This window comes from Camelus ferus, chromosome 8 (assembly GCF_009834535.1).
Source record: "Camelus ferus isolate YT-003-E chromosome 8, BCGSAC_Cfer_1.0, whole genome shotgun sequence".
Classification (NCBI taxonomy): Eukaryota; Metazoa; Chordata; class Mammalia; order Artiodactyla; family Camelidae; genus Camelus; species Camelus ferus.
Genome location: NC_045703.1, coordinates 65,135,407 through 65,160,978, shown reverse-complemented (window position 1 = coordinate 65,160,978; position 25,572 = coordinate 65,135,407). Strand labels below are relative to the sequence as shown.

At 37.1% G+C, this 25,572-nt stretch overlaps 1 protein-coding gene and 1 long non-coding RNA gene across 9 annotated transcripts in view; both read right to left on the bottom strand.

The window, feature by feature from the left end:
• Positions 1-25,572, bottom strand: part of ARID1B (AT-rich interaction domain 1B) — a 380,200-nt gene that overhangs the window by 234,497 nt on the left and 120,131 nt on the right. For 7 of the 8 annotated variants that reach the window (XM_032485245.1, XM_032485243.1, XM_032485242.1 and 4 more), the window contains exon 4: positions 10,301-10,411. The exons of the other annotated variant lie outside the window; for it this stretch is intronic. In XM_032485245.1, coding sequence (XP_032341136.1) covers positions 10,301-10,411 — 111 coding nt within the window. The remainder of the gene's footprint in view (positions 1-10,300; positions 10,412-25,572) is intronic. 8 annotated transcript variants of the gene reach the window in all.
• LOC116665452 lies at positions 31-6,346 on the bottom strand. The gene is made up of 3 exons (XR_004322085.1): positions 2,243-6,346; positions 1,087-1,097; positions 31-755 (listed from the first exon to the last, which is right to left on the bottom strand). It is a non-coding gene; the product is annotated as an uncharacterized LOC116665452 (long non-coding RNA).

The window sequence follows — 25,572 nt, the reverse complement described above, 5'->3', positions numbered from 1 at the left end:
ATATATATATATATATATATATATATATATACACACACACACACATATACAGTTCGGTTGGCATTTATATATTTTTTTCATCTATTTCTTGAGACTGCACTCTCATCTTATTCCAAGTTGTTTATACAAACTCTGCTATGATAGTCTTCAAATCACCTCCAAGAACTTAAATAAAATGTAAAGCTATGGCCAATGCTATCCTTCTTTGAATATCAATTTCTATCTATGACAATGGTTTAACTCTTACATAAAGAACTATACAAAAAATAAGGTTTTGGTAACAAATATGAATTGCTTTCCTTTAGAACTTTTAGAATTCCAGCACAGTTACTCAGGAGTTGCTTTTTAATCTCATAAAATCTCTGGCTATTCTTTTCTCCCTAAACCAACTCCCCATCACCATTTCCTTGTGTTTGTCAGCAACACAACCACACTTCCAGGTCACTCAGCTTAAAGACCTTGAAAGCATCAACCATTCATTCCTCCTTTTATTTCAACAACTTTCTCCCTCTGTGTTCTCACTGCTATCACTTCTTTAATTATCTGACTCAATCTCATTAGTGACATAACACAATAGGTCTAAAGTAGTCTCCCTCCCTTCAGTGGTAATAAAGGCATTTTGAAAATGAAGGCTTTTCATAAATAAAAGGCATGGAGCAACTCACTTGTCGCGGTAACCTAAGTCCCAGACATTCAAAAACAGAAGAATAGGGAGGCATGTGGCTTCCAGCAGGCAAAACAGACGTCAGGAAGTCCTGTTTTTAAAGTTCATATTAAACTTTATTCACTAAGATATTCACTAAGAATCTTACTCTGGGCATACTTCTTCTTTTACTAGTAGTTTCCTGTGTCAACTAACTGAAATTTTCATTTATATAAAACTAGACATTTTTAAGTGGTATCCAATAAATTATTATATATATAGTATATAGATTATTATTTTGAAGCCAAATTTTATCCAGATACAGATACTTACAAAAGCCCAACCACGTATTTTTAGTGTCATCAGAAGGCGTTAAGTGGCTGCCTGCACTCAACCACCCAAATCCGTTGCAAAAATAAAGACTAATGAAGATCACTACTCACATCAGAAAATTCTGAAAGCAAAGAAAGAGAATCAGTATCAGGGCAGGTTTCAGACAGGGACAGGATACTGCTGTACTGTCCTGTCACTCAGTGGTCACCAGGTTCACTCATTCTGGCCTACTTTGAGAGAAAACATTTAACTGTGGGTTGGTATAGTCTATGACCACCCCCCTTAATGCACACAATTTCGTGCTTTGACAGAAAGAGGAGTAAAAGTAAGCCTTTTGGGTAGAGTAACACGGCACTCCACCCAAATCAAGCCAGTGAGGCCAAGGACTTAAAACAAAAAACGCACACAAACAAAACGCAGTGATGCAAGGGGCATTATCCACGAACTGGTTTGGGTTCATTAAAAAGAAGTGGTTTTCACAACATTGTAAACTGACTATAACTCAATAAAAAAAAAAGTTAAAAAAAAAGATTTTCATGTTCCTGGCTTGCTAATATTTCCACTAGTGGTAAATCTCAGTTTAAAAAGCAGAGTTATTACTCAATTACTTTATAGTATACAAGTGTAAACCAGGAGTGCCAGAAGTAAATAGAGACCTCAGGTATAGACCATCGGGACCTTCCTTCCACCAGCATGAAATTAAAACCCACTGCTGCTTGATCATCCTGGTTCAGAGAACTGTCTCCACTGGACTCCCACTCGTCCAGCAGGAAAAGGCATACAAACTTTGCATCACAAAGGCAAGACTTCATTGTCTTGCAGCCTCCTTATTTGCCTTTTCTACCGCCCACTTTATTGGTCATAAAGACACCTGGAATACATACTTCTCAATTTCTCACATGAACTTTTCTGCTCCCTAGACCTCCCTAGACTCAAACACATCAGATTCCCAAACTGATCACATGGGGAGGGGAGGGAGACCTCTGCAGTCTCTGAGATGTTAGAGACAGAGACCACAAGGCCCATGGCTCCCCCATGACCTACAGATAAGGCTATGCACTCAATTAGGCAACCCCAAATTCTTAAATATGTTCAAAAGCAAATGGCTCCTAAGAATGGGTAGGGGCCCACCAGGGGCGTACAGGAGCCATCACTGAAGATTTCAAGATGACTGCACTTCTCTCACTTGACATCTTCTAACGTTCATTTTTTCAGACAAGGACAGGCAGATCCTGAGAACTGACATGAATTGCTCAAGACCAGAACCTTGGCTGGAGATTTCGCCTTGTGATCCATTCAACATCATCATTAGAACAGGTCTCCAGGTCAAAATATATTACTTTATCAAAACAAAGTCATCATTCCTTCCATACAAGTCATTATAAGCTCTTCACTTTCTCTTTTCTGAGGAGAGAAAAAGAAGGCATGATATAAACTGATTCCAGCTAATCATTTTTATAATGACCTAACAAGAAAATACAGTTAAATATTTATATCAGTCCAGTCTAATAATCAGGTACTATTTAAATCAAGAGAACTCTAGGAAATTAGCTATCAATAAGTAAATACTAAAAACCATGTGTTTAATTTAGAATTAATGTTCTCACACACACTGAATGTGGGCAATGTGCACAGATGCACACAGCACACAGATTCCACTGCAAATGAACACTACTCGGAACACTTTAAAAAGTCAGTGACAGCCTGCTAATGAAATAAAGGGAAGAGACACACACATCACAACCTAACATTGGATAAGATGCAGGTTCTGTGGAAAGAGCCAACAATAGTACCTAGAAACTTTTTTTTTTGAAATAGAATGCATTATGAAGAAAAGTGGTTGAGAAAGCTTAGTCACTTTTTTGTGACTTAAAGCTTTTTTCCCCCTCTTTTATTCCAGGCTTAAACAAAGTTCAGTGGGGCATCAAACTGCCTGTTTTAAATTACAGTCTGTATTTTAAAATAGAATGCATGCACGGCATGTTCCTGAAGCTAGGGGGTGGGAGTGTTATTCACGGAAAATTGAAGGCTTGTTGAGTCAATAATCTTCTTTCACACAGTAACAATTTTCAGCTAAAATTTCTTGACCCAAACAAAGGAAAACAAGACCATTCAGTTATTTTACAACAATTTGGCAAAGGTAAAGAAAAAAGATGAGAAAGAGAGAGACACCTCTAACATCTTACATTGTGAAGGAAGAATAGAAAATTTGGCTCTCAGGTAAGAACCTTCTCTACATATATTTATTTCCTATCCTATACTTAGAGTTAATATTAAAAATAGTTACTTTCAGTTCAGAAGAAAAATAAAAGCAATTAACAAGACCACAAATGCTACTATGAGTTCCTGCTGGTTATATATCTCTTGTTATATAAAACAGATGTGTGCCTTCAGTTACCTACAAAGTGGAAATCTGTAATTAAAATTTATTTCCCTAACTTGGATACTATAAAGTAAAAGGCACTGAGCGCCTTACAATGGCCATGCCTGAATAATCTGGAGGAAGCCTGCGACCCCTGGACATACCAGAGAATAGGAGGAGCACTACGAAAGAGGAAGGAGGCTTTCTGGCTCAATACGCCAAGAACTGCCATTCATAAAAACAGAAACAGCAGGTCGGACTAAGAAAAGGTACCTCTGAACAGCCGCTGCTTTACCATTCTATCATAAAAAATTAAAATTAAAACTCTAGGGAGCTACGCTGCTGACAAACACTTCCATCCGTGCCCGCGTGCCCACATGTGAGAATCCCTCACACACACTGCTTTTTGTGGCTCATGAAGAAAGCCCAGCACTGCTGCTCTCCCCCTGGCTCTTGGAGACGTCCGTCTGGTAAGAGAGGCTTATGTCCAGATAAGGTTCTGCAGATATTTGCAGACAGGCCTGACAGTTGCGTGCACCCCAGGCTGTGGGGCCACAGAGAAAGCCCCTTGGCCTCACATGGGTCATCTGAAGAGCTGAATGCTGGTCAAAACCTTCCAGGCCCCCATTTGTTACAGCAAAATTTGTATGCTGACTTTTCCATTAGCCAGGAATATCTGCATTTATCATCCCTTACTTAATGAGCCTCATTTATCAACTATAGATCATAGTTATCCTTCTATTATCAAAACCAATATCCTGCAAATCAGTTATGTTTCAGCCTCTCTTCATCTCCAATTTTGTCTAGTGTCTATTTTTTATAGTACTCCTTCATTAATTTTTTTTTTGGAATTGACAGTCCCATAAAATGGGTTAAAATTCATTTCCCCTATATTTTAAATGGAAAGCTCCAGAATATTTTGTGAAAAAAGCTTGCAGGGGTGTGCTTAGCTAAAATGTGTTTTTAAAAATTAAATAAATGTTTAAAAATAACACATTGCCACTAAGCAAATATCTTAGCTATAATGAATTTAGAATTATCCATTTATTTCAAAAGGATTGAAAGATCTCAATTTAGAAACACTTTGCACACAAACATTCAAGTTATTTAAAAGCAAACTAAAGTTCTTTTTAAATATTAATTTATTCAAACTTTCCATATATTTAGCCTGCTTTAACCTGGAAGAAATCCAAACTGGTGAGGTTTTATTGAATATTCATTTACAGAACAAATATTTAAGTGGAAGATTGTTTTGAAAGAGGGAGAAACACCTTTCCAACTCGCCCAAGTTCAGTTATTTCGTCTATTCTCAGAATGACTACCAATATCACAAAAATACTCTGGAGGTATAAAATTACAGAGTATCACATCTTAAAGAAATAATCTATGTTGGAAAATAAACATTTGTAAGAATCACTTTTCCTAAATTAGGACTTTCAAGTAAGGTCTTTACATGCTTCTCTCAGTCTTAATCCTAAAAGTACTGACATTTCCACACAAAACAGACCAGTGAGTGAAATTACATTTGAGAATACGGTAAATCCTAGGTAAGAAACAATAATGAATGTTGCATGTTCCATTTAACACTTCTCCAAAATTTCAATATGTGTCTGTACCTTCAGTTTCAAAACTATGCCAAATGTACAAGGAGACGTACAGGGAGTCTCTCTCCCCGACAAGGCGCATCCCAGAGAACCTCCTGCTCCCTTCACAGGGGCCCACTTTTTATGACTTCATAACTTCACGACTCATCATGGTCTAATAACATTTAGGCAGCTCTGATAACAAACAGCTGATGTCTTCAGTTGCACACGGGAATTATCAATGCTTGAACACTGAGATAAGGTGACAATAGATTAAGTTTCTCTTTTATTAACTTAGAATTTTTTAAATGTTCGGGATGATTTGAGGGCAATCAATCAACAGAAGACAAATACACTCTTAACCTTTCAATGACAACCATTTAAATCAAGCTCAAGATACAAATAAAAAGTTTGGAAAGAGTTCGTTCAGCAGCCATATACCTATTTCTTACCTGGTAAATTTTAACTTTTGCAAAAACCTGCCAACTACCCAGTTAAGATCCTATTACCAATCTGTATTTCTAGATGGGTTGAGGACTTGTTAAAATGAAAATCCAGTTTAAAAACACTTCACCTAGCCATTTTCAGTAGTTTCCAATCATTCACAGGAACCATGTTATCAAATCTACACACTTAAAATGTCCCTATTAACATGTCATCAATTTTCATACATGCCTCCAAGTACATGACCATCTACCACCACCCAACAGAAGTGTCATTAAAGACTAAAAAGTAAACACACACACAAAGTATTCTTTTTCAGTAAAGGCAGATCACTGTATGCTCTGTTGAAAACCTAACACCCAAAGAATATTCTTGGTGATACTATAATAAGTTTTCAAACCATTCTCTTTGAGGCTTCCAATATCCTGTTTAACACTCTCTCTTTCAAAGAACAACCAGCATTTACTACCTCCTTCCTTTCACCAAAGGCAAAACAATTTAAAAATTAAAAGTAATTAATAAAAATAAACTATATGTTTTATCTAAACCTCAGTACTTCCTTCTAAATTGCAAACTAAACAAAAGTGCCATAAGCACTATTCCATGTGACATTTAGGGTTTTTCAAATTAAACTTGGAAAGATCAAACCCTTTTCATGTCTACTTCTTTAAATACTTCCTATTTAAGGAAGAGGTTTTTAATGACCTGATGGGCTTTCTCAAAGGACAGTAGAATATGACTGATCATATTCTGTATCTTAGGTACACAGAATAACGGACCTGCTATCTGAACCATAAACTGGTGGCAGGTCTCTCTGAAGAATAAAACAAATTAGTTATTTCTAAATTGAGAAATATTAGCAATTCTTCAGATCCCTGGAGGAGAAAGCACTATTTGCTTAGAACAAGGAAGATTTAAAAAAAAAAATCAAACCTTTTTTGTCTACTTTCTATACATGTTCATATTTTATTAACAACATATCTATCTGTATTGTACTTACTGAAATTATGATCACTGTCAATTTATTGTAACAACTTAAAATATACATTACTAAAAAAATAATGTTTTCACACTACTTTTAGCTTAACTATAAAGAAGTACCCACTTCTTCTCTTGAAGCTTAAGGTTACCAAGGTAAAATTCAAATTCCATTTTATAATAAAAGAAAATGGTTTTAAGACTAAAACAACCCGCCTAATACAGACATCACACTCATATAATCCTTTAGTATCAACAGCATATGGAGAACACAAGCTCTCCTGATGTCAATTTAATACTTTGGAAAAGATCCTGTAAGCAATTAAAAGAAAATTCTGAAACTGGGGGAAGAATGTATTTAAAAGTTCTTGCATAAATTCTATTAGGAAAATACTTACTGAACAACATAATAGATTCTCTGAACATATCCTGGTCTAATGGGGAGAGGGGGGCACAAGACAATTATAAAAGTAACTGCAATAAAAGGATGACTAGTAAATGCCATAAGAAATGAAAAAATAACAAAAGACTCAATAAAAAGTATATTAAATCATATTTTGGTGGTTATCTTAGAATGTAAATTGAGATATACTCAATGTTTATAAAATAAAGGAACTGATAAGCTATAGCAGTTTTTTACATTTTCCACTGTGTATTTTGCTTAATGATGGCTTCATTTCACATCAATATTAGAGACAGAAGAAAACTATAATATGTGCTTGAATTTTAAGTGATAATATTCCAAAGAGATAGAGTTCCTCAAGCTAATTTTTACATCACATGCTATATGCTAAGATTTGTTAGCAATGGTAATACCAAGGGTATGTAAGCTATGTCCCTCAAGAGGGAGAAGGCTATGTGATTAAGAGGTACAGAATCAGCGGGCATTATAAATAAAGGAAGATCTGTTCTGAGCTTAGGTCTGTGTGCACTAAGTAAAATGGTCATGGCCCCAAGACAACAAGAAGGCAAATATTAATTTATTAGTCATTTGCTTTATGTGCATGAGCTGAAGAGCTCAGTCAGCTGGAAAACATAACTGCATTAGTTACTGAAGATCACCAAGAATTTAATGACATGCAAATACAGACAAATACCAATTTAAACAATAGTAAGAGGACAACTTAACTGAGGGATCAAATTCTAGATCTAGCATAAGGAAATACTTAATTTCTTGTAAAGTTAACTGTGTAACAAAAATATGCTAAAGAAAATATCACACGTGCAGAAAAATATTATAAAACCTATCAATCTAGCTCAATTCAAGCAAAAAATTAAACAACTACTTAAGAAGCTTCCTTTTTATAGTCACATATATAATGGATAAAGACTTGATTATAAGAATCAGTTTTACTACATTTTTAAAAAATGTATAGATAAGACTTAGAATTTCCTTAGTTCAAAATTACAAAACTAGAGATTACAAATATGATGGATTGCCTTTAACCCTGAGTAAAAAGACAAAATTTATATCACTGACACTTGAAAGGAAAAACACAGCATAAATCTACAAAAGACCCAATAATAAACTCAGATGTGATAACAAATAACAGTTTCACAGTACTTATAATATCAATTTAGCCAAGTTAGAGAATAAAATACTTAATCAGAGGAGAACTTGATTTGCAAACTAGGTTCCGACTTCTCCATTCTTTGGCCATTGAATAAAGCTTGTGCTGTTCCAATCTCAAGTAAGATAAAATAAATCAAATATTTAATAACAGTTAAAATATATGATATTCGAGCCATACAGAATACCAACAAATCTCTCCCAAAACTGTATAATTACCTTAGTTGTGTACAAAACACTGATGCAGTGTCTACATAAATAAAAATGTATTTATAAACCCCATACAGAAAAATTTTCTATACAAACAAAGCCTGGTGAAAGAAAAGTGGAGCACTAAAATTCATTTAAATAAAGTCAATTTTCATCTTAACAGATTGGGACCGGGGCGTTTAGGTAGGAACACCAACAGACCTATGATTTGTGATTTATTCAGTAACTGATGAATACCATAAAAACCTAGAAACTTTCCTCTCTGAAAAAAGACTATTGAAATGTTACTTAGTCAATCAGCATCCTATTTATCTGTGAGTTACAAAAACAGAAAGAAAATACCAATTAGGGCATTTCTTTTTTTAACAGCTTCCTCAGAAAATTTATATTATGAGCAACCTTAAATCCTCTTGGGAAGGAGGCAAGACAAACATTCAGGAAGAAAGTAAGCCACTAAATGTATACAAATAGAACAAATTGGAAAGACAAACTATTAATGAATATAAGAGCCCCCTTTCAACTTGAAAAGCACCATCCCAAAGCAGTACGACCACACTTCACTCCCTTCTAGCGTTAGCTTAACGTCAACCATCCATCCCAGAGCAGAGCCATGAAAAGCAGCACAGCTCACTGAGTGACACCAAGTTCAAAGAGATAGAAGAAAGTAGTACAGTGCCAACCATTAGAGCTACGTAGAAAATTGGTATCAATTTATAACAAATTCTCCAACCTGTTCAACTGTTCACATCACCAGATAATGACAAAGTTTCTAGCTCCTCTAGAAACACTGAAAATCTTGGGAAAGAAGTGGAATTCACTGTCCACTTGCTTCTCTTGAGTCAATTTAAATCCTTAAAACCACAAGCCAATTTCCAAATATTCAGCAAATGTTGCATTTATCAACAGCATTCACAAACAATTGCATACACACACACACACATACACACACAATGTTCACCAAGCTGTGAATTGTCTATCTGCTAAAGAAAAAAGCTTGCAACATAATATAGAATCCATCACCTTTTCCACTCCTTCAAAAACCAAATAACTAAAGAATAAATATTCCAATATGACCAAAAAGTGACCACAATAAATTTCACCCACCTCCGAAGACAGAAATAAAAGCTATTAAAAATTAGGATTTCAAACACATGTGCATCAGATTCAAAGATACTATACACTCTGTAGCCATCACTTACCTTCTCCTCTAAGGCTACATTTAACTTAAAAATGGGTATTGTATGCACACCAAATGTATAACATTCTTTACAAATGCCGGTTCTTAAATGTTTAAAAGTAATATCATAAATCTTACTTAATGTGAACATATTTCAAATTCAAATTAAAATTATGGCTAGCCTGAACTTCCATCTTAAATAAAACTTCTTAATAGAGATTAAGCAGTAATGATAATTCTTCAAATCAAAATATTTTAACAAGAAAATAAATATAAAAATTTGTTTGCACAGAAGTAGTCTTTTAATTCATAAGGAAAACCTCATTTAAATGAGGTTGCCCATGATAAAAAAGAAAGAAAATTAAGCACAGATGAATTATTTAAGAGCATTAACATGTGCCCTATAATACTGTAACACAGCTACTACTCCAGTGAATATAAACCCAACACACTGACTTGCTGGAGTAAATACTTAGCAGCTGCTTTTTCCAATTTTAAACTAAAATACTTTCTTCTGGGTGAAAAAAGATTGGGTGATTTCTCATTACATAAAATCCCAGAAGATATTCAAACTACCACTGGATGCTTTATCTTATCATTTATATCCTTTAACAAATGGGAATTTCTTTACATTTAACTCTTATATAGTTATCTCTGTTCTGAATCACCACCAGAAAGCAACAGGCTATGCAAAGCACAACTGTACATCAGAAACGTCTTTCTGCCACAAAACCTATCAGCCAAATAAAAGCTTCCAACTGGACTAGAGATACATACAATCACCAGACTCAGAGATACCTACAAATAAAACAAACTTATTCAAGACTACACATTCCTTCAAGATGGAAACTCTAAAAAAATTAATAAACCACAAATGTATCTGAAATCCAGAAACTTCTCCCCCACGTCTTAACATAAAGTAGAAAAAACAAAAAACAAGCGCTCTTTTTAGAAATCTGTAACTAATTACACCTCTAAATCAGCACATTAATAGTCTTACTGGTAAACTTGATGGTCTTTCTTGTTGTATTAAGTTCAAGTCTTCATGGTTAGGTTTTCCGGGAGCCAGAGGAGGTTGAGACCTAGTTCCATAGCCTTCCTGAGACATGTCCTAGACAAACACAAACATAAAGCACTTCATAAATTTCTCAGTGGGTTATAAGCTTCTCTGGCAAAGAAAATGTACCAAAGGCTTATCACAAACTATCAACTCATGTTACATTTAATCAGACATATAAATATGTTATCGCTATCATTTCTGTAACACTTTATCAAAAGCAAAAACAAAATATAAAAAGTACTGAATCTTCAAAAGCAAAAATACATATAATTAACAACTAAATTTATTATGCAACCATACAAACTAAAGTCCGTATTTGAGTTTTGCAGGAAGGTGACAGTCAGTAAAAGATGGAGAAGAAAGCCAGTTATACTCAAACTCAAACCAGAGGAAACCAAAAGCTCATGGTATTATTCAATTCTGACTTTGGCTGAACTTCCTTTAATATTACCTTGAAAATATTAAAACAATCAATGAAAAATTTACTATCAACTGACTTTTAATATGCCCTCTCAGTAACCCACAAAAACAACATAGTTATTAAGCTCACAGTATTCTGAAGTTTCTACAAAACCAATAAACACTCATGTATAGAATTCCACATGTTGCTGTGGCATACTTTCCAGAGAACCACAATAAAGAATAAAATAGTAGTGGGGAACAAAACACACCCCAAAAACCTGCTGAGGTGCAAGAAACTTATTGTTAACATAGCCTTTCTGGCACCCAACTGAACCTTTTTCCTGGAGGTATTCTGCATGGTTTTGGTATGAGGATGAAATCATGTTATATAAACCAAATACTACACCACACCAAACTTACTGGAGACCAGATCTCTAGCTGTCTCATGTACGCTCAGTTACTAAACATTCAACCACCATTTGTACCTGAAATCAGACGGCAGGACAGAATGTTAAATGCTCATTATAGCATGTCTTAATTGGCACTGAAAGTTGAAGAACCAGTTTCTGATTAGAGAGGAAAAAAGAATGGAAAATATCACTTAAAAATAAAATTCTCTCCCTTCCTCTGTCAGCTTAAATATGTGTTAGAATTAAAGAAACATTATATATAAATTCTACTTCTGTTAAATCCTCAAAATATTACTTTAAAAATTAATGTTAATCAGTTGAAACCCTATAAAAAGCTCCTGCTGGCCTACCCCTTTCTCACACGGTATACACTTAAAATTACACAGCTTCTGAAGCCAAGAAACTTTGGATCAATAGCTGGTACTAAAAGCACACAAGCTGTACCAACTAGACTTAACCAGCCAAGTGCTGGTGCAACCTGCCTTCACACAGGTTCTGAAGAGCATGCCAACAATCCAGCACTTCCCTAGCAACTCGTTCCCTTCACATAAACCTACACACATTTACACGCACACAACCAATCAAGATACCTAACCGCTACCAGTGATGCAGAATGCCCAGTCAGTACTGCACTCCTGTAAGAGAATCACACCGAGGTGTCCAGGTTTTCATCTGGTAACAGGTGAGGTCTCTGAGCACAGGCAATCCAAGGATACTTAAAAGGGTAACTCTTCAGTCCGGCTGCTGGCAGAGGGTAACAATTAGGCTGCAGGGGACAAAAGCCAAAGATGATTACCATTCTCACACCCTACCCTCCACACACACCACTTGCTCTGGATCCAAGACTTTCACACTTGTCACATGGACTTCCAGCTGCGTGTCCTGCAGGTTCCTCTAGATTAACAGAGAGGATTTCAAATCAAGCATGGCACAAGGCCTCCATTCAGGGGCCTTCACTCTGTTACAAAAACCCCCACAAAGGTGCAGGACAGCCTCACAACGGGCAAACAAATGAGCAGATCCCTGCCTGTGCCTCAAACACGCGTCTGTGCACACAAGGTTTACGGGCAGTGCTCAGATACTTGTTTTAGTAAACTTCTGTTAAGAAACAGGAACAGGCAGGCTCACATGCCCTCTGCTTATTAGCCTTTTAAATTTCCTTTTGTTTTCTCTTTGTAGTTATATGAACTGATTTTTAAAAGAGTTGAAAAAGACCATTACAACTATAGTAAACACACATTTTAATTCAGATGCTGTCCCCGCTAAAATAAGCAGCACTGAACTAACAGACTAAGAAAGCCATCAGAAAATTTTACTATGACTTTACATTTCATTTTTTAAGGCTTTCCCAACCACAAGAGGCTTTCAATTATTAAATACAGTTGGAAATAAAACCAACAAAATTTAGTGAGGATCACTGAAAATGGACCTTGCTCTGCCTCAATTTAAGTTGAGCAGAAGGATTCATTTAACTGAGAGAACATCCAGAAAAGGTAACCAGGTTTTAACCTAAAACAATCATCACCTGAATACAACTTACACAGGGGCTATAAAGTCTACATTTGGCAGCTTTAATAAAGATATAAAAGTTATATCTCATAACAAACCTGTGCTTTTTCCCCTTCAGAGCTATATTCATTCTCTGGTAGGTACTTATTTTCATCTCAGGAAGAGTAAGTAGGAATAAATAATTTAATAGACAATTTGAGGGCAGTGTCAGGATCAGAAAACAAGAACTATGTTGAGCATCACACGTTGTAAACAAACAACAAAGCATAAACAAACCAGTAAGTACAGCCTTCATTTTTAACACATCATTGCCATCTCTGTTATTACTAAGTTTAAACCAGCGCACACTAGCTTGTACACCAGTTCACACACTATCATTGCGTTCTTCCGCCACACATACACACGGCTGTGACTGTTGAAGAGAAGATTACACTGTGATAATACTGCAACACAGAAGAACCACGCAAGGGGAATGTGGTTAACCCTCTCAGAGTCCTTTGTTAGTATTATTTTTCTTCAATTCACCCACAACTTTTCACCATTGATGGATTCTGGTTTTAACCTTCTTTATGCTATGGGTCAAAGATAAAGGGAGACTGACTCAAAAAACAACAGAAGTGTGAAAAGAGCTAAGGATAGGGGCACTTACACATTTATTTCAGAAGTTTTCACGTAGATGTTACTTTTAACAAATGTCTAGACATTTATACTGAAAACCTTGCATGGACCACTCCATCTTAACATCTTACAGTGTGAAAACTGTCACCTGGGTACACTGGAAAGGTTAGGAGCAAGAGTGCTTCTTTTCTTTTATAATGAAAGAATTAAGTACTAATGGCAACATGAGACTCTGAAGAAAATGTAGAATAAAATGTCCAGGAAATCTTTCAAAAATGAAAAGGGAAAAATATTCCCGTGGTATGCATTTGAAAGATACAAAGAGATAAACAATGAAAAGAAAGATTGCCTCCTCCTTCCCATGATTCCCTCCACAAACGTTCCTGCTAACGGGTTGTTATTTATCTTTCCACAATCTTTCAGTGCATAACCAAGTACAAAAATAAATTTAAACCCGTCTTCCTTTAAAAGCAATAAGGATATATTTTTGTACACAGTCTATTCTTTGGTCCCTTAGCAATACATTGTGGATCGCCTTATTTATCTGCATCTAAATATCTACTTTATTCTTTTTATTATGCTACATAGTATTGTATTGTTTGTCAGTCCTGTGGCTTATTTTACCAGTCCCCTATTGATGGACATCTGGGTTGTTCTCAGAACATCCTTGTGCAAACATCTTCAAGTGAAATATTTCTGTAGCATGTATCTCCACAAGTGGAATTTCTGCCAAAGGGCTGGTACATTTAAAATTTTCATGGAGGCTGGCAAAGTGCTCTCAACAAAGAAAGTGTCAATTTACACTAACAGTCCATCACTCTACTAAAGATGTTTATCTTAGCATCACAATATGCCTAACCACAGTATAAAAGGCAGCAAACTGAGACTGGGAAGAGGTGGGAGGGTGGGTAGACAGTAACAAAAGACAACAGCTTAGACAAACAAATGGCTGTGGTACCAAGAGGCTGGGAAGGGTAAGTCCAGAAGTTAGCAAAACCTGGTTGTCTTTAAAGACCTGCAGGGAGTTCAGATCTGAAACAAAAAGCAACAGGGAGCCACTATGGCTTCTAGATCTAGAACATGTGATTATTACCGTGATATTTAAGAGATGTTTTCTCAACAATCAAATGAAGTACAGATGTACCAGAAAGAGAATGGTGATGGCACTTATTACTACTGCAGTGATCCAGAGTGAGGTGATGGGGATCTCAGTAGCCTCAAAACACCCTGCAAGATCTAGGTCAGAATAATTTCTTGCTCCTTTTCTCTTCCTGCTTTGTGAACTCCTACCATCAACCCCAACCACCGACAGGACACAGAAAGGGTCCCTGCATGTACGACGCGGCAGTGGGGGGAGATGGGCTCAGCTCCACAGAGACGACGCCCACTGGCCACACAGGGCTGCCCCACGCAAGTGAAACCGTCACTCTGCTCGAGAAACTTTGCATGCTACTGACCTATTTTTAGTTTGTACATTTATAAATGTAAAATATCCTCTCCAAAAAGAAAACAATAAAAATCTATAAAGAACCTACTTTGAGAATGATACAGTCAACCCACCTGCGTCCTCAGGAACGCCCTAATGAAACACTGTTGCCAGGCCAGCTGACACTGTAGGCGGGGCTCTGTGACAGGCACTGTGCAGTCTGTCTATACAACAACCCCATGAGAAAGTCCCTATTATCCAGCACCTTGTCTTCTACCATGAAGAAACAAAACCTTAAGCAACTCGCACAGCTAGAGTCTGAGCACAGGGCTAGTATCTCAACATGGTAGACAAATCCCAACTGTACTTTACAGACAGCAGGAAGCTTCAAGCACTATCATAATACGGATTTAATCTAAGTTAACTTTTTAAGGTATTATCCTACACTTCCTCTTATTCTCCTAAATTCCTCTTTCAAAAATTATAACAAATATTTTATATATGGGATACTTTCCAAAACATTCAATTACAATATTATGAATAGAAGAAATATTAACATTCAAAACCCCCTACAAATTTGAATACAGGGCCACTCTCCCTACCACTCATTATCATCAAACAGTTGTTTCAAGCCCACAGGCTGATGGAAAGCAAGATAGAGAGACCCATCGTACCGCCTCAGATGACATTCACTCAAGGCTCCTCAGCGGGTTCCTCTCTTTCACCCAAGGACTCCACACTGACGCCTGGATGGTGATGATTCCCAAATCTCTCTGCTTCAAGTCCAATATATTTTATCTGCATTACGAACCAGTCTCCTGCACTCATATTGTCAAGAAATGACTCTCCTACCTGCTCCTCCTCCCTCAGGTCGCCACCTCATCAAGGGCGTCACCATCCACGTGGGGCTCCTCAGAGCCTTCCCACACAACTCATCTCTTTCACCATCCGTGTACATCTGCACATGACCAAACCTAAAATCATGGCCAAGTCCATCCCCTTCCTCTTCCTCCAACTGCCAGCCCCTTTCCACTGCAGCCTTGTGCCTGCCACACCACCAGAGCAGACTTGCTAAAATACAAACCTCCACGGTGTGCTATTGCTTGGAAAAGGCCTCCTCCGTGTGCCTGCAGAAGGAGGCCCACAGTCCTCGGCTTGGCACAGAAAAGCTTGTCAAACAACCTCCAGCTGCCACCTCAGCTTCACCCTGGCCTTCCCCAGGGCCAGTGCAAGTCCTCAGCTTCACCCACTTGACTGCTCACAGGCTCCCAGAGGGCCACCTGTCTGCACGTGCAGCTCTCTCGGTCCAGGTGAATGCCCTTCTTTCCATGTCTGCAAAGCATCTGGCTGTCCTCAAGATCCTGCTAGAAATTAACTCCACCACGCCCCCAAACAACAACCTCATGCCGACCTCAGATGTGCTCCTAAAATGCAGAATTATAAATTCTTTAACTATTTGCTTGTGTATCTCCTGAACTAAACTAATACTTCTTTTTGGGTTCCCAGCACTGAGCACCGACAGGTACCCAAAAGCCTGGTGAATGACTGAACGCCTTCTAAGAGCTTACATTTAGAATTAGATACAGCAATTCAAAAATAAATGTATGAGGACAAACACATAAAACTGAACAAAACTTGGGCTCATGTCCAAGAATATTTATCATGTTAACAGCTATACTGCCTGGTAGCAATGTGCTACAAAACACATTTTGCTGTTTGTTACTGGCAGTCTTAAGGCAAAAAGATGTCTGCAAAAGAATGTAGTAAAAAAAAAAAAAAGTGTGTGTGTGTGTGTGTGTATATACATATATTTACTGGAAATTAGAGGGAGGGAAAGACTATGGTGAGCATCAATGGTGCCATCAAAAGAGAAAAATCAACACATCCTTTACCTCCTAATGGATAAAACAGCAATGAAATACTCTAGCAAAAGAAAAAAAAAAAACATCCTGCTAATGAGTTTGATAAAGCTTATATACCTATCAGTTTATAGGAAGTTAAAAAAGACTGAGGAATACATTAAACCATAGCAAATCAATCAGCAAATCTCATACTGTGAGAACCTCTACTAGACAAATGACCCAGTTTTTTCAGTAAGTAAGTTGTAATAGAAAAAAGAAAAAGAGAAAGGGAGAGATGGAGACAGAGGAAAACCCTAGAGATGAAAAGGTAACAACCAATTGTAGGATCGGACTTTATTTGGATCTTGATTAAACTACCTCAGAATATAAATTAATCAAAAACATTTCTTCCATTTATGAAACTACTGGAAATTTGAACATTGGATAATTGGCATGAAAAAACTGTGTGTGTCTGTGTGTGGTTTGATTTGATGCCTTTCACTGAGCCCTTACTGTATGCTCAGCATGGTATTTTTAACATTTTTTTATATTACAGTTGATTTAGAATGTTAGTTTCTAGTGTACAACACTGTCACTCAGATATAGATATATATATATATATACACACATATATATATATTCATTCCTTTTCCTATTCTTTTTCATTATAAGCTATTACAAGACACTGAATATAGTTCCCTGAAAAAATTGTATTTTAAGTGTGATAACTGTATTATGTTTCTTTTTAAAAGCTCTTTATCATTCAGAGTTATATACTGAAATATTTACAGATTAAATGATACATTATCCAGGATATATTTCAAAATAATATTGAGGGTGGGAGCTGGGGGTGAAGGGAGAGAGAGCCTGCATACAAGACCGGCCACATAATCACTGAAGGCTGCGTGATGGCTGCACAGGGCTCATTATACCTCTGTCTCCTTCTGTTTATTGTTTGAAAATTTCCATTTAATTGAAAATGGAGTGAACAGTACGAAAGACAAGTTCAGGAATCCAGAATTGGGGCTAAGACTGTGATGCTGACTCCAGCTTTCACCCGAAGGACTACAAGAACTTTTTAATTGGTCCCTTGCCTTCAGTCCTCACTCTCCCAAGAAAGCCCACTACGCATTGATCATTTAATCGTTCACAATTTCTTAACCTCCCATTTTATCTTTAACATGTTTGCTGTACTACTTAATCCTAATACTTAGCTGTCTTTAAAAAAAAATCCCTCTATAATCTTAAATAAATTAATCTTGCCTGTTTCACTCTCCCCTGGAACCCCAAGGTTAAATCTCCTTACTATTGACTCAGTGACCCTTTGGACCGCATCTCCTGACCAAGCTGCCCTCCTTGCCTAAATCTTACAATCTTACATTTACCTTGATCCAGCCTGTTAAAGGCCCAGTTTCCTATTTCACTGACTCCAAGATGCCTTCTCCAGCGACAGATCTCTCCAAAGACCAAGAACCTTTGAGTCAAACCAATTTAGGCTCAAATTCCAACTTCAAGAGCACTCACTAGCTGTGCGACCTTGAACAAGTTTTTCTAAGTCTCCTACTCTGGAAACCATATTGGGTTGAGCTAACCCGGGAAGGTTCAGGGTCAGAGTCTCCCAGTGCTGATGAACAGGGTTTTTATGTATCATGATTGGCATCTGTTTAGGATCATGGGAGATCACTTTAGTTCCAAGTCTATATCAATACTTTCTTCTACATCGTCCTTTACCCTTGCTCTTTTATATTAGTTAAAAAAAGAAAATTACACAACCAAAGTTCAAATGGTTTTTTACCTACTGATTCCAAAGACAGATCCTAAGTTTATATCAAAGCCATATTCCCTGTAATACACTATATATACCAATGAGTTCAAAGGCTAGGTTTAGAATACCGTTTATTTTCTAAGAATTCAAAAAACAATTATTTCCATATTTTAAAAAAATATTCTAGAAAAACAAGAGGCTTGTCCAAGCTACTTTATGAAATGTTCTTTCTGATAAGTCTCATTAATATTGATAATAGATTCCTCACTACAGTTGTAGCCTGCCATCAACAAGAATGTTACTCTGACACACAACTTCCCAGTACACATGAGGCTGCAGCTGCCCCTACACCTGCAGCAAAGAGGAACCCTGAGAGGACTGGAGAACAGAGAGAGGACCACCAATCAAACATTTCACTGACCCACTGAACTGGGACTTTCTCCTGAGGCCGTGACGCTGCTGGAAGGAGCGGCTAACAGTGAGGTAACACGTGCTATTCACCACGCACTCTTCCACGTGTTTCACTCACTGAGTCAGCTCGTAGCCTCGAAAGCAACTCCATTAAATAAGTACTGTTTTCAGATGAAGAAACTGAGGCACAGGGGTTGAGTAACTCACCCACAGTCCAAACCAAACAGTCAGAAATTCTGGGAGTAGGGTTCAATAATCTGTGTTTTAACAAGCCTTCCAGGCAACTCTAATGCTCACTTAAGTTTGAAAAACCCTGGGTTAACAACTGCAAAGTTCCGTAACAGTGGCCTTAAGGCTTGCATATCAGGCTACCGCTGGAACAAAATGTATCTCTACTGTGAATAATACTAAAGAAGACAGTAAATTCTTTAGATTAAAACTGAGTTGGGATCAAACCCAAGCTCCACCACATTCAGGCACAACTTGCTGTATGACCTCTGAGGGTTACTATTACTATATGAACTAATATCCATCCGCCATGGTTTGGAGTAAGAAAACTTGAGCAAACACCCCAGGTGATCCTGATACAGACAATTCTCCTCTCCTCCTTTTTTTAAGAAAACCTCAGCTGTGCACTTACACACTGGCTCTGCTTTACCCTGTATCTCTATCTTTCTTTCACTCCCAAGGCTAATGCAAAGACACATAGATCCATTCCTCTCTCTCGCCAAAAGCCTAGCACTGTGAGGGAAATCAGTCAGTGAACTGGGGCTGGTCCCACTATCCTTTCAGAAAAAAAAGGTGGCCATTGCCCACACAAGCAATGCAATTCTAAAAGTAACCCTATGTGTCAAACATCTGCAGATAATCATCTTCTGGAATACAACATACACAGAGCCTGTTACTCTAAGAATTTTTAAAAATCAAAGATTGATGAAGGAAGAATTTTAATGATATATATGTAAGTTATGTTTCACTTCATTTTCCATACTTTAACAAATTGAAATGAGTATTTAAAGACAAATGAAGATAGCTGAGAGTAGCAAAAAAACAATCCAGGAAAACCAAAAATTTCTCAATCTCCCTAGTGCCAGAATTTGAATATCAAGGAAGGAGAATTGTATGAATAAACATAATGAACCTGGACGATGCTTTTAACTGCATAACCGACTCTATCTTCAACTTCATCCCTCAATACCAATAGGGGGAATGGGGTGGGTCATCAGAGAAGAGAGCAGGTTGAAGGGGTACAAAGAGAGCCGCAGTCAGGTGAGAGCCAGCTCCACACAATGTTCCCGTCCACAGAGGGACAGGCTTCCTCCTCCACCCGCTCGCTGAGTCTGGGCAACTGGGATAAAGAGCTAGAGATCACGTCCCAAGTGCACCCAAGGGTCAGGACGTCCAGTTCAGTCCCACAGCTCCATCGCAGTTAGAGACAGAGATGGAGATGGTGGAGAGGTGGAAGAAAAAAGTGACACAAAGAATGGAAAAAGCTCACCTACCATTACAGCTGTGTTAGAAGCAGGGTATGGTTGGAACTTCAATGATTTTTTAGATCAAATCCTGCTCTTGTGTTTTGAGGGGTTTTTTTCAGCTTTTAATAAAACACATCTTAAACAATGTAAGATTTTCCTCTTCTACCACCACAGCAGACAGTCATGGCCAGCCGACTGGATCTTTCGCATATTTCTGAACAAGCCAGATACTCTCTAACAACCAGACACCAGACAGTCTGAGCGCAGCCTAAACCAGGACCGGGCTGCGCACACGCTCCAAGCCTGTCTGTGGCTTTCAGGGTGCTCTTCTCAGGGGGAAGCTTCCGTTATCTTTCTAAAAGTAAACTAAGTATTGAAAATATTGTTATTGCTATATAATTCCTCACTTCCTGGCTTTGTTTTCCTTTGATTCTGGTACTTGAAAGAAAAAATTATTTTAAAAATATTTTAAACATGAAAATTATCAAATTATAATCCAATGCAGTTAGAGTGCCAGTTACAACCCAAAACATAAAAAGAATAACTATTGAAAGTTCTCCATCAAAGAGCCAAAAATGCTTTATTACTGGAGATAATCTGTATAAAATGTGAGAATTTTTCTTGCTTTTCTCCACTTTTATAAAATAAAAGCAAAGACCCAGGCAGACATAGTTGCATAGGATCACCCTGATTTTTACAACAACCAGAAACAACAACAAAACATTCACATCAAATCCTAACATTCTCAAAATGTGTTTCTTCATTCTCCAGTAGTTTTTTCTATTTGTTTATTTAAGAAGCTTTCAGGAATAACCAAACTGCACACAAATACACACATGGAACTGATCATTCTATATAAACTGAAACTTTTAGGGCAGCAAATTATATCTACTTGTATATTCAAAATTAGTGATGAGCTTTTAATATACTGCTCTGTCTCTCAAGAGAGAAAAGTAGCAGAGAGAGGGAAGTCACCACTTTCTCATTCCAGTTTTTCTAACCTCTGGCCAGGCCAGACAAAGGCCCACCACGCAGCCTGCTGCTGGTTCCAGCCATCTGAGCACCACCCGAGCTCCCAGGAGTGGCTCCAACCCAAGTCTAGAAGCAGTTACGTGGTTGGCTACCCAAGCCAACAAGCAGAAATCAGCCTAGGAGCGGGCCTTGGAGAGACCTGCAGGTTAACTTAAAAGTTTCCTCCTCAGATGCTTACAAGCTCTTTAAACGTAAAATGAAATTCCTCAGCCCTGGTTCAACACCTAAGACAACTGTAAGCAAGTCAGCAAGAAGGAAGGAGGAGAGTCAAATGCAAAGGACACCCCTGGCTTCAGTAGGAATCACCTTTAAAGCAAAGAATATCTTTATCAATCGACATTCCAATTGCTTTTATTATCAAGTTACTTAACAGACTCCTGTGTTAACATCTGAGTGCTAGGCAATCAATGGCAGCAAACTATAAACATCCCTGTCTTTGCTCTTACAATAAAATCCTGTAAAGCAAATAATATGACCACTTCAGTAATTTAACACAGACCTCCTATGGTTAATTTTCTCCAAAAGCTGCCGAATAGGAGTGGCTTATAAATTAGTATTATTCTGTCTTATAAAGAATAAAAAACAAAGATTAGAATAAATAAGTAACAATAATAATAAAGAAATGTTTATGCCACAATGGATCACCATCAACATGCTTAATGGAACTTCTGAATTCCTTCAGAGACTTCAGTAGAAAGTAACTATGAAATATTTTACCCTTATGTTCCAATGCTATCTCCTTCTTTTCAAAATGATGCCGATTTGCCAAATACTTTGTTTACTGCATCTCCTTTTGAAAAATTCTGTCCACAAAGATGGCTAAATAAAGGTATTTTAGAAAATATAAACACTTGTGTCTACCTACGCATATATAAATAGACTTAGACTTCCACTTGGCTTAACTACTGAGTGGTCCACTGTTACAAGTGAACTGCTGAACTAGAATTATTTTCGATTAAAAAAAATTACTGAACAATAACCTTTTATTTCTTTCTTAATCATCGAGAAAAAGCAACATAAGACACCAGTTCCAAGCCTAATTAATATGGTCCTTCTAAATGACCTTGACTATCAAACCCCAATGTTAGAGTCCAGTTCAGTATCATTCAGGGTTGGGCATTACCTCTGTTCTCACAGAGAACTAACTGGTCCTACCCCAAGATCATTTCTTCTCTCACCAGCAAACTCTTATTTATTCTTCAAGACCTCCACTGGGACACTTCTACTAATATCCAATCATAGCTTGAAAATACACCTCTCCTGCTGTAATGTCACCTGCATATGCTGACCCTTCTATTCAACTGGAGTTCTTCACTTCAGACACAACGTCTTACTCTGGACTCCCAGCATAGCATACAGAGCACACCCAAGCACAGAGGGATTCAATACATAGTTTATGTTTTGCTTTTCCTGTCTGCCTTCTGCAATTTTTCCAGTAAACCTGAAGTCAAAAAAATATTAAAAAGACAAAAGTTGTACCTTGAGAAGTATGCATTGGTAATATCCAGTATTTCCTTCAAGAATCTGAAATAATTCTACCAGCTGGAAGGGTAAAATATTTCATAGTTAGTAACTTTCTACTGAAGTCTCTGAAGGAATTCAGAAGTTCCATTAAGCATGTTGATGGTGATCCATTGTGGCATAAACATTTCTTTATTATTATTGTTACTTATTTATTCTAATCTTTGTTTCTTATTCTTTATAAGACAGAATAATACTAATTTATAAGCCACTCCTATTCGGCAGCTTTTGGAGAAAATTAACCATAGGAGGTCTGTGTTAAATTACTGAAGTGGTCATATTATTTGCTTTACAGGATTTTATTGTAAGAGCAAAGACAGGGATGTTTATAGTTTGCTGCCATTGATTGCCTAGCACTCAGATGTTAACACAGGAGTCTGTTAAGTAACTTGATAATAAAAGCAATTATTCTCTTATTGCTTTAAACTTGGTTTTGTTTTGTTTTGTTTTAAAGATCCATCCTGATATACTCTCTTTAAATTAACTGGGACTTGAATACAGTTACCTCCTACAAATTTTCTCTAAGGAAAGAAAGATTTTTCTGGCTATGGAAACAACAGTGTAGATTAAAGTCATGAAATACAGTGTTCTGCAAGGCTGCCAACTGTCACAGTCCTGGAAGCGGAGCTGAATCAGCACAAGACCAGTGTCAAAGGAAAGGGTATTGACAGACAGTCTGATTTCTACACCAGGTGTCTCCCTGCAGGTTACTTGATTCTTGGAACACTGCCCTCGATATCTAACAGCTGCATCCGTTACAAGCAGTGGGTAGAAGGTCCGGGAGAAATGTGTGCCACAAGAGAAAACAGGATCTCTTCTTCAGCATCTCATAGGAGTGGGTCTGAAGTAGAACAGGACTTAAAGGTAAAAGGAAAAAGATTATGAGTCTACAGGTAAAAGGAGGAGAAAGGAAGACAATGAGAGTTTGCCAGGAGGGGACAGTAAACCAGGAAACAAACTGGCATATAATACTTTAGAACTCAAAAATGATGAAATGGAAGGCAAGTGGAAACTTTACAACAAAACAAAAATCAAAACAAAAATTAAAACTTACATGACATTTAAGGAGGTTTTCTCCAGTATACCAGATTATTAAATCTTGTGTAAAGGAGTTTGAGGAACATAAGCTAGGATACAAAAATGCAGCCTCTTCAAATAGAGGCAACTTCTTCAAATAACTATTTTTTTAAAAGACTTAAAAATCAAAACTTTTTAAAAGAAGGAAATGTCAGCATGTTGAATAAATAAAATGGTGACTGGACAGTGCATTTCACTGCTGTATTAATCTCTTGGTCTACAACAGAAAAAATAAACCAAGCCCATTTATTCTGTTACTCTGTGTGTGTATGTGTGTGTGTGTGTGTGTGTGTGTATACTTTATTTAAAAACTTAGGATATCACCACACTTTGGGGTAACTTACCTTTTCTGTTAAAAAACGCTGTGAGCATGTTACTTAAAATGTTAGAGGTTTTCATTTTATATAATTGCTGTTATACGGTAATAAATCCCATGGATTCGAACCCTGCTCACAATTTTGGGCTGTTCAGGCAACATAACTATACGACAATCATTTGTACCAGTAGAGTTCATGGTTATTACATATACAGGTGCAAGTCTCTATTTCACATGTAGACATGTCTGAGCATTTACTTATGAAAAACACAATATTTTATTATAATCTACTTGTTGGCCTTTCCATTACACTTATGGCATTATACTGATGTTTGAAATTTTGTATCTAGATAACTCATATTATACATGAATTTTTTTTCAGAAAAAATAAGGAAGCATGTAAGTTACATGTATTGACAAGATTCCAAGGGGGCAGTTAGCTGCAGAAGTATAAAGAAATGCCATGAAACTTGGTGGGTGTGAGGTAGGAATGCCAGATTGTGCTATGATGTATGAGAAAATGATGTCACATCCCGCAATCATGTCAAATGTCCCAACATTCATTTAGATTTAAAAACAAACTACACAAAAAGCTAACTATTTGTCTAAGGCTAGAACCCAACTCCATTTTGCATGTAAGAACAAAGTATTCTCAAAATAACTTTATTATATGCTGAATTTTCTAGGAATACCAATGTATCTTGAGAGATTATATTTCTGTTTTGTTCGGACTTTGACCAAGAGTCGCTCAGCACCTTAAAAGATGACATTTCCCCTGACGACCCTGCTGAGAACATCTGAGCGGCTGACGCAACCCTCCTGTATCAGTCTCACTCTGTAGCTGTCAAGCTCACAGTGATCCCACATACACACACAGCATCCATCTCACGAGTCTTCAATGCAATCATGTCCAAGCATTTATTTAGTTAAACAGACAACATTTTATTATATACTACTTTCCCTTCACCTTTCCATATACAGTTAGTGCATTATTCTGACTTGCTTAAAATTCTGGGTAGTAACACATATTATCAATGAATTTTGTGTAGGTAACATATATCTATGGATTTATTTCAAAAACAGTAACGGGGACATTAGAAAAGTTTCATTATAAAATAAGAATTATTGTCTGTATGTTCTAAAGTATCTATTATATTACATGCTTATATAGTTTTAAACTGTATACAAGATACCAGATAAACAACTAGGAAATAAAAAGGAGTACCAGTTTCAGCAGCACGGCGGATTAGAGAGTCTAATGTCGATGGCTGAAAAATCTAAAACAGTGGATAACATGCCTTTTTAAAGGATCACAAACTTGGCATGAGCATGAGTAAAACCAAGGATTCAGAAAGTAAACTGAGAACATGGAAAGTAAGAGAGCAACAGAAGCTGATTCTGTTATAGAT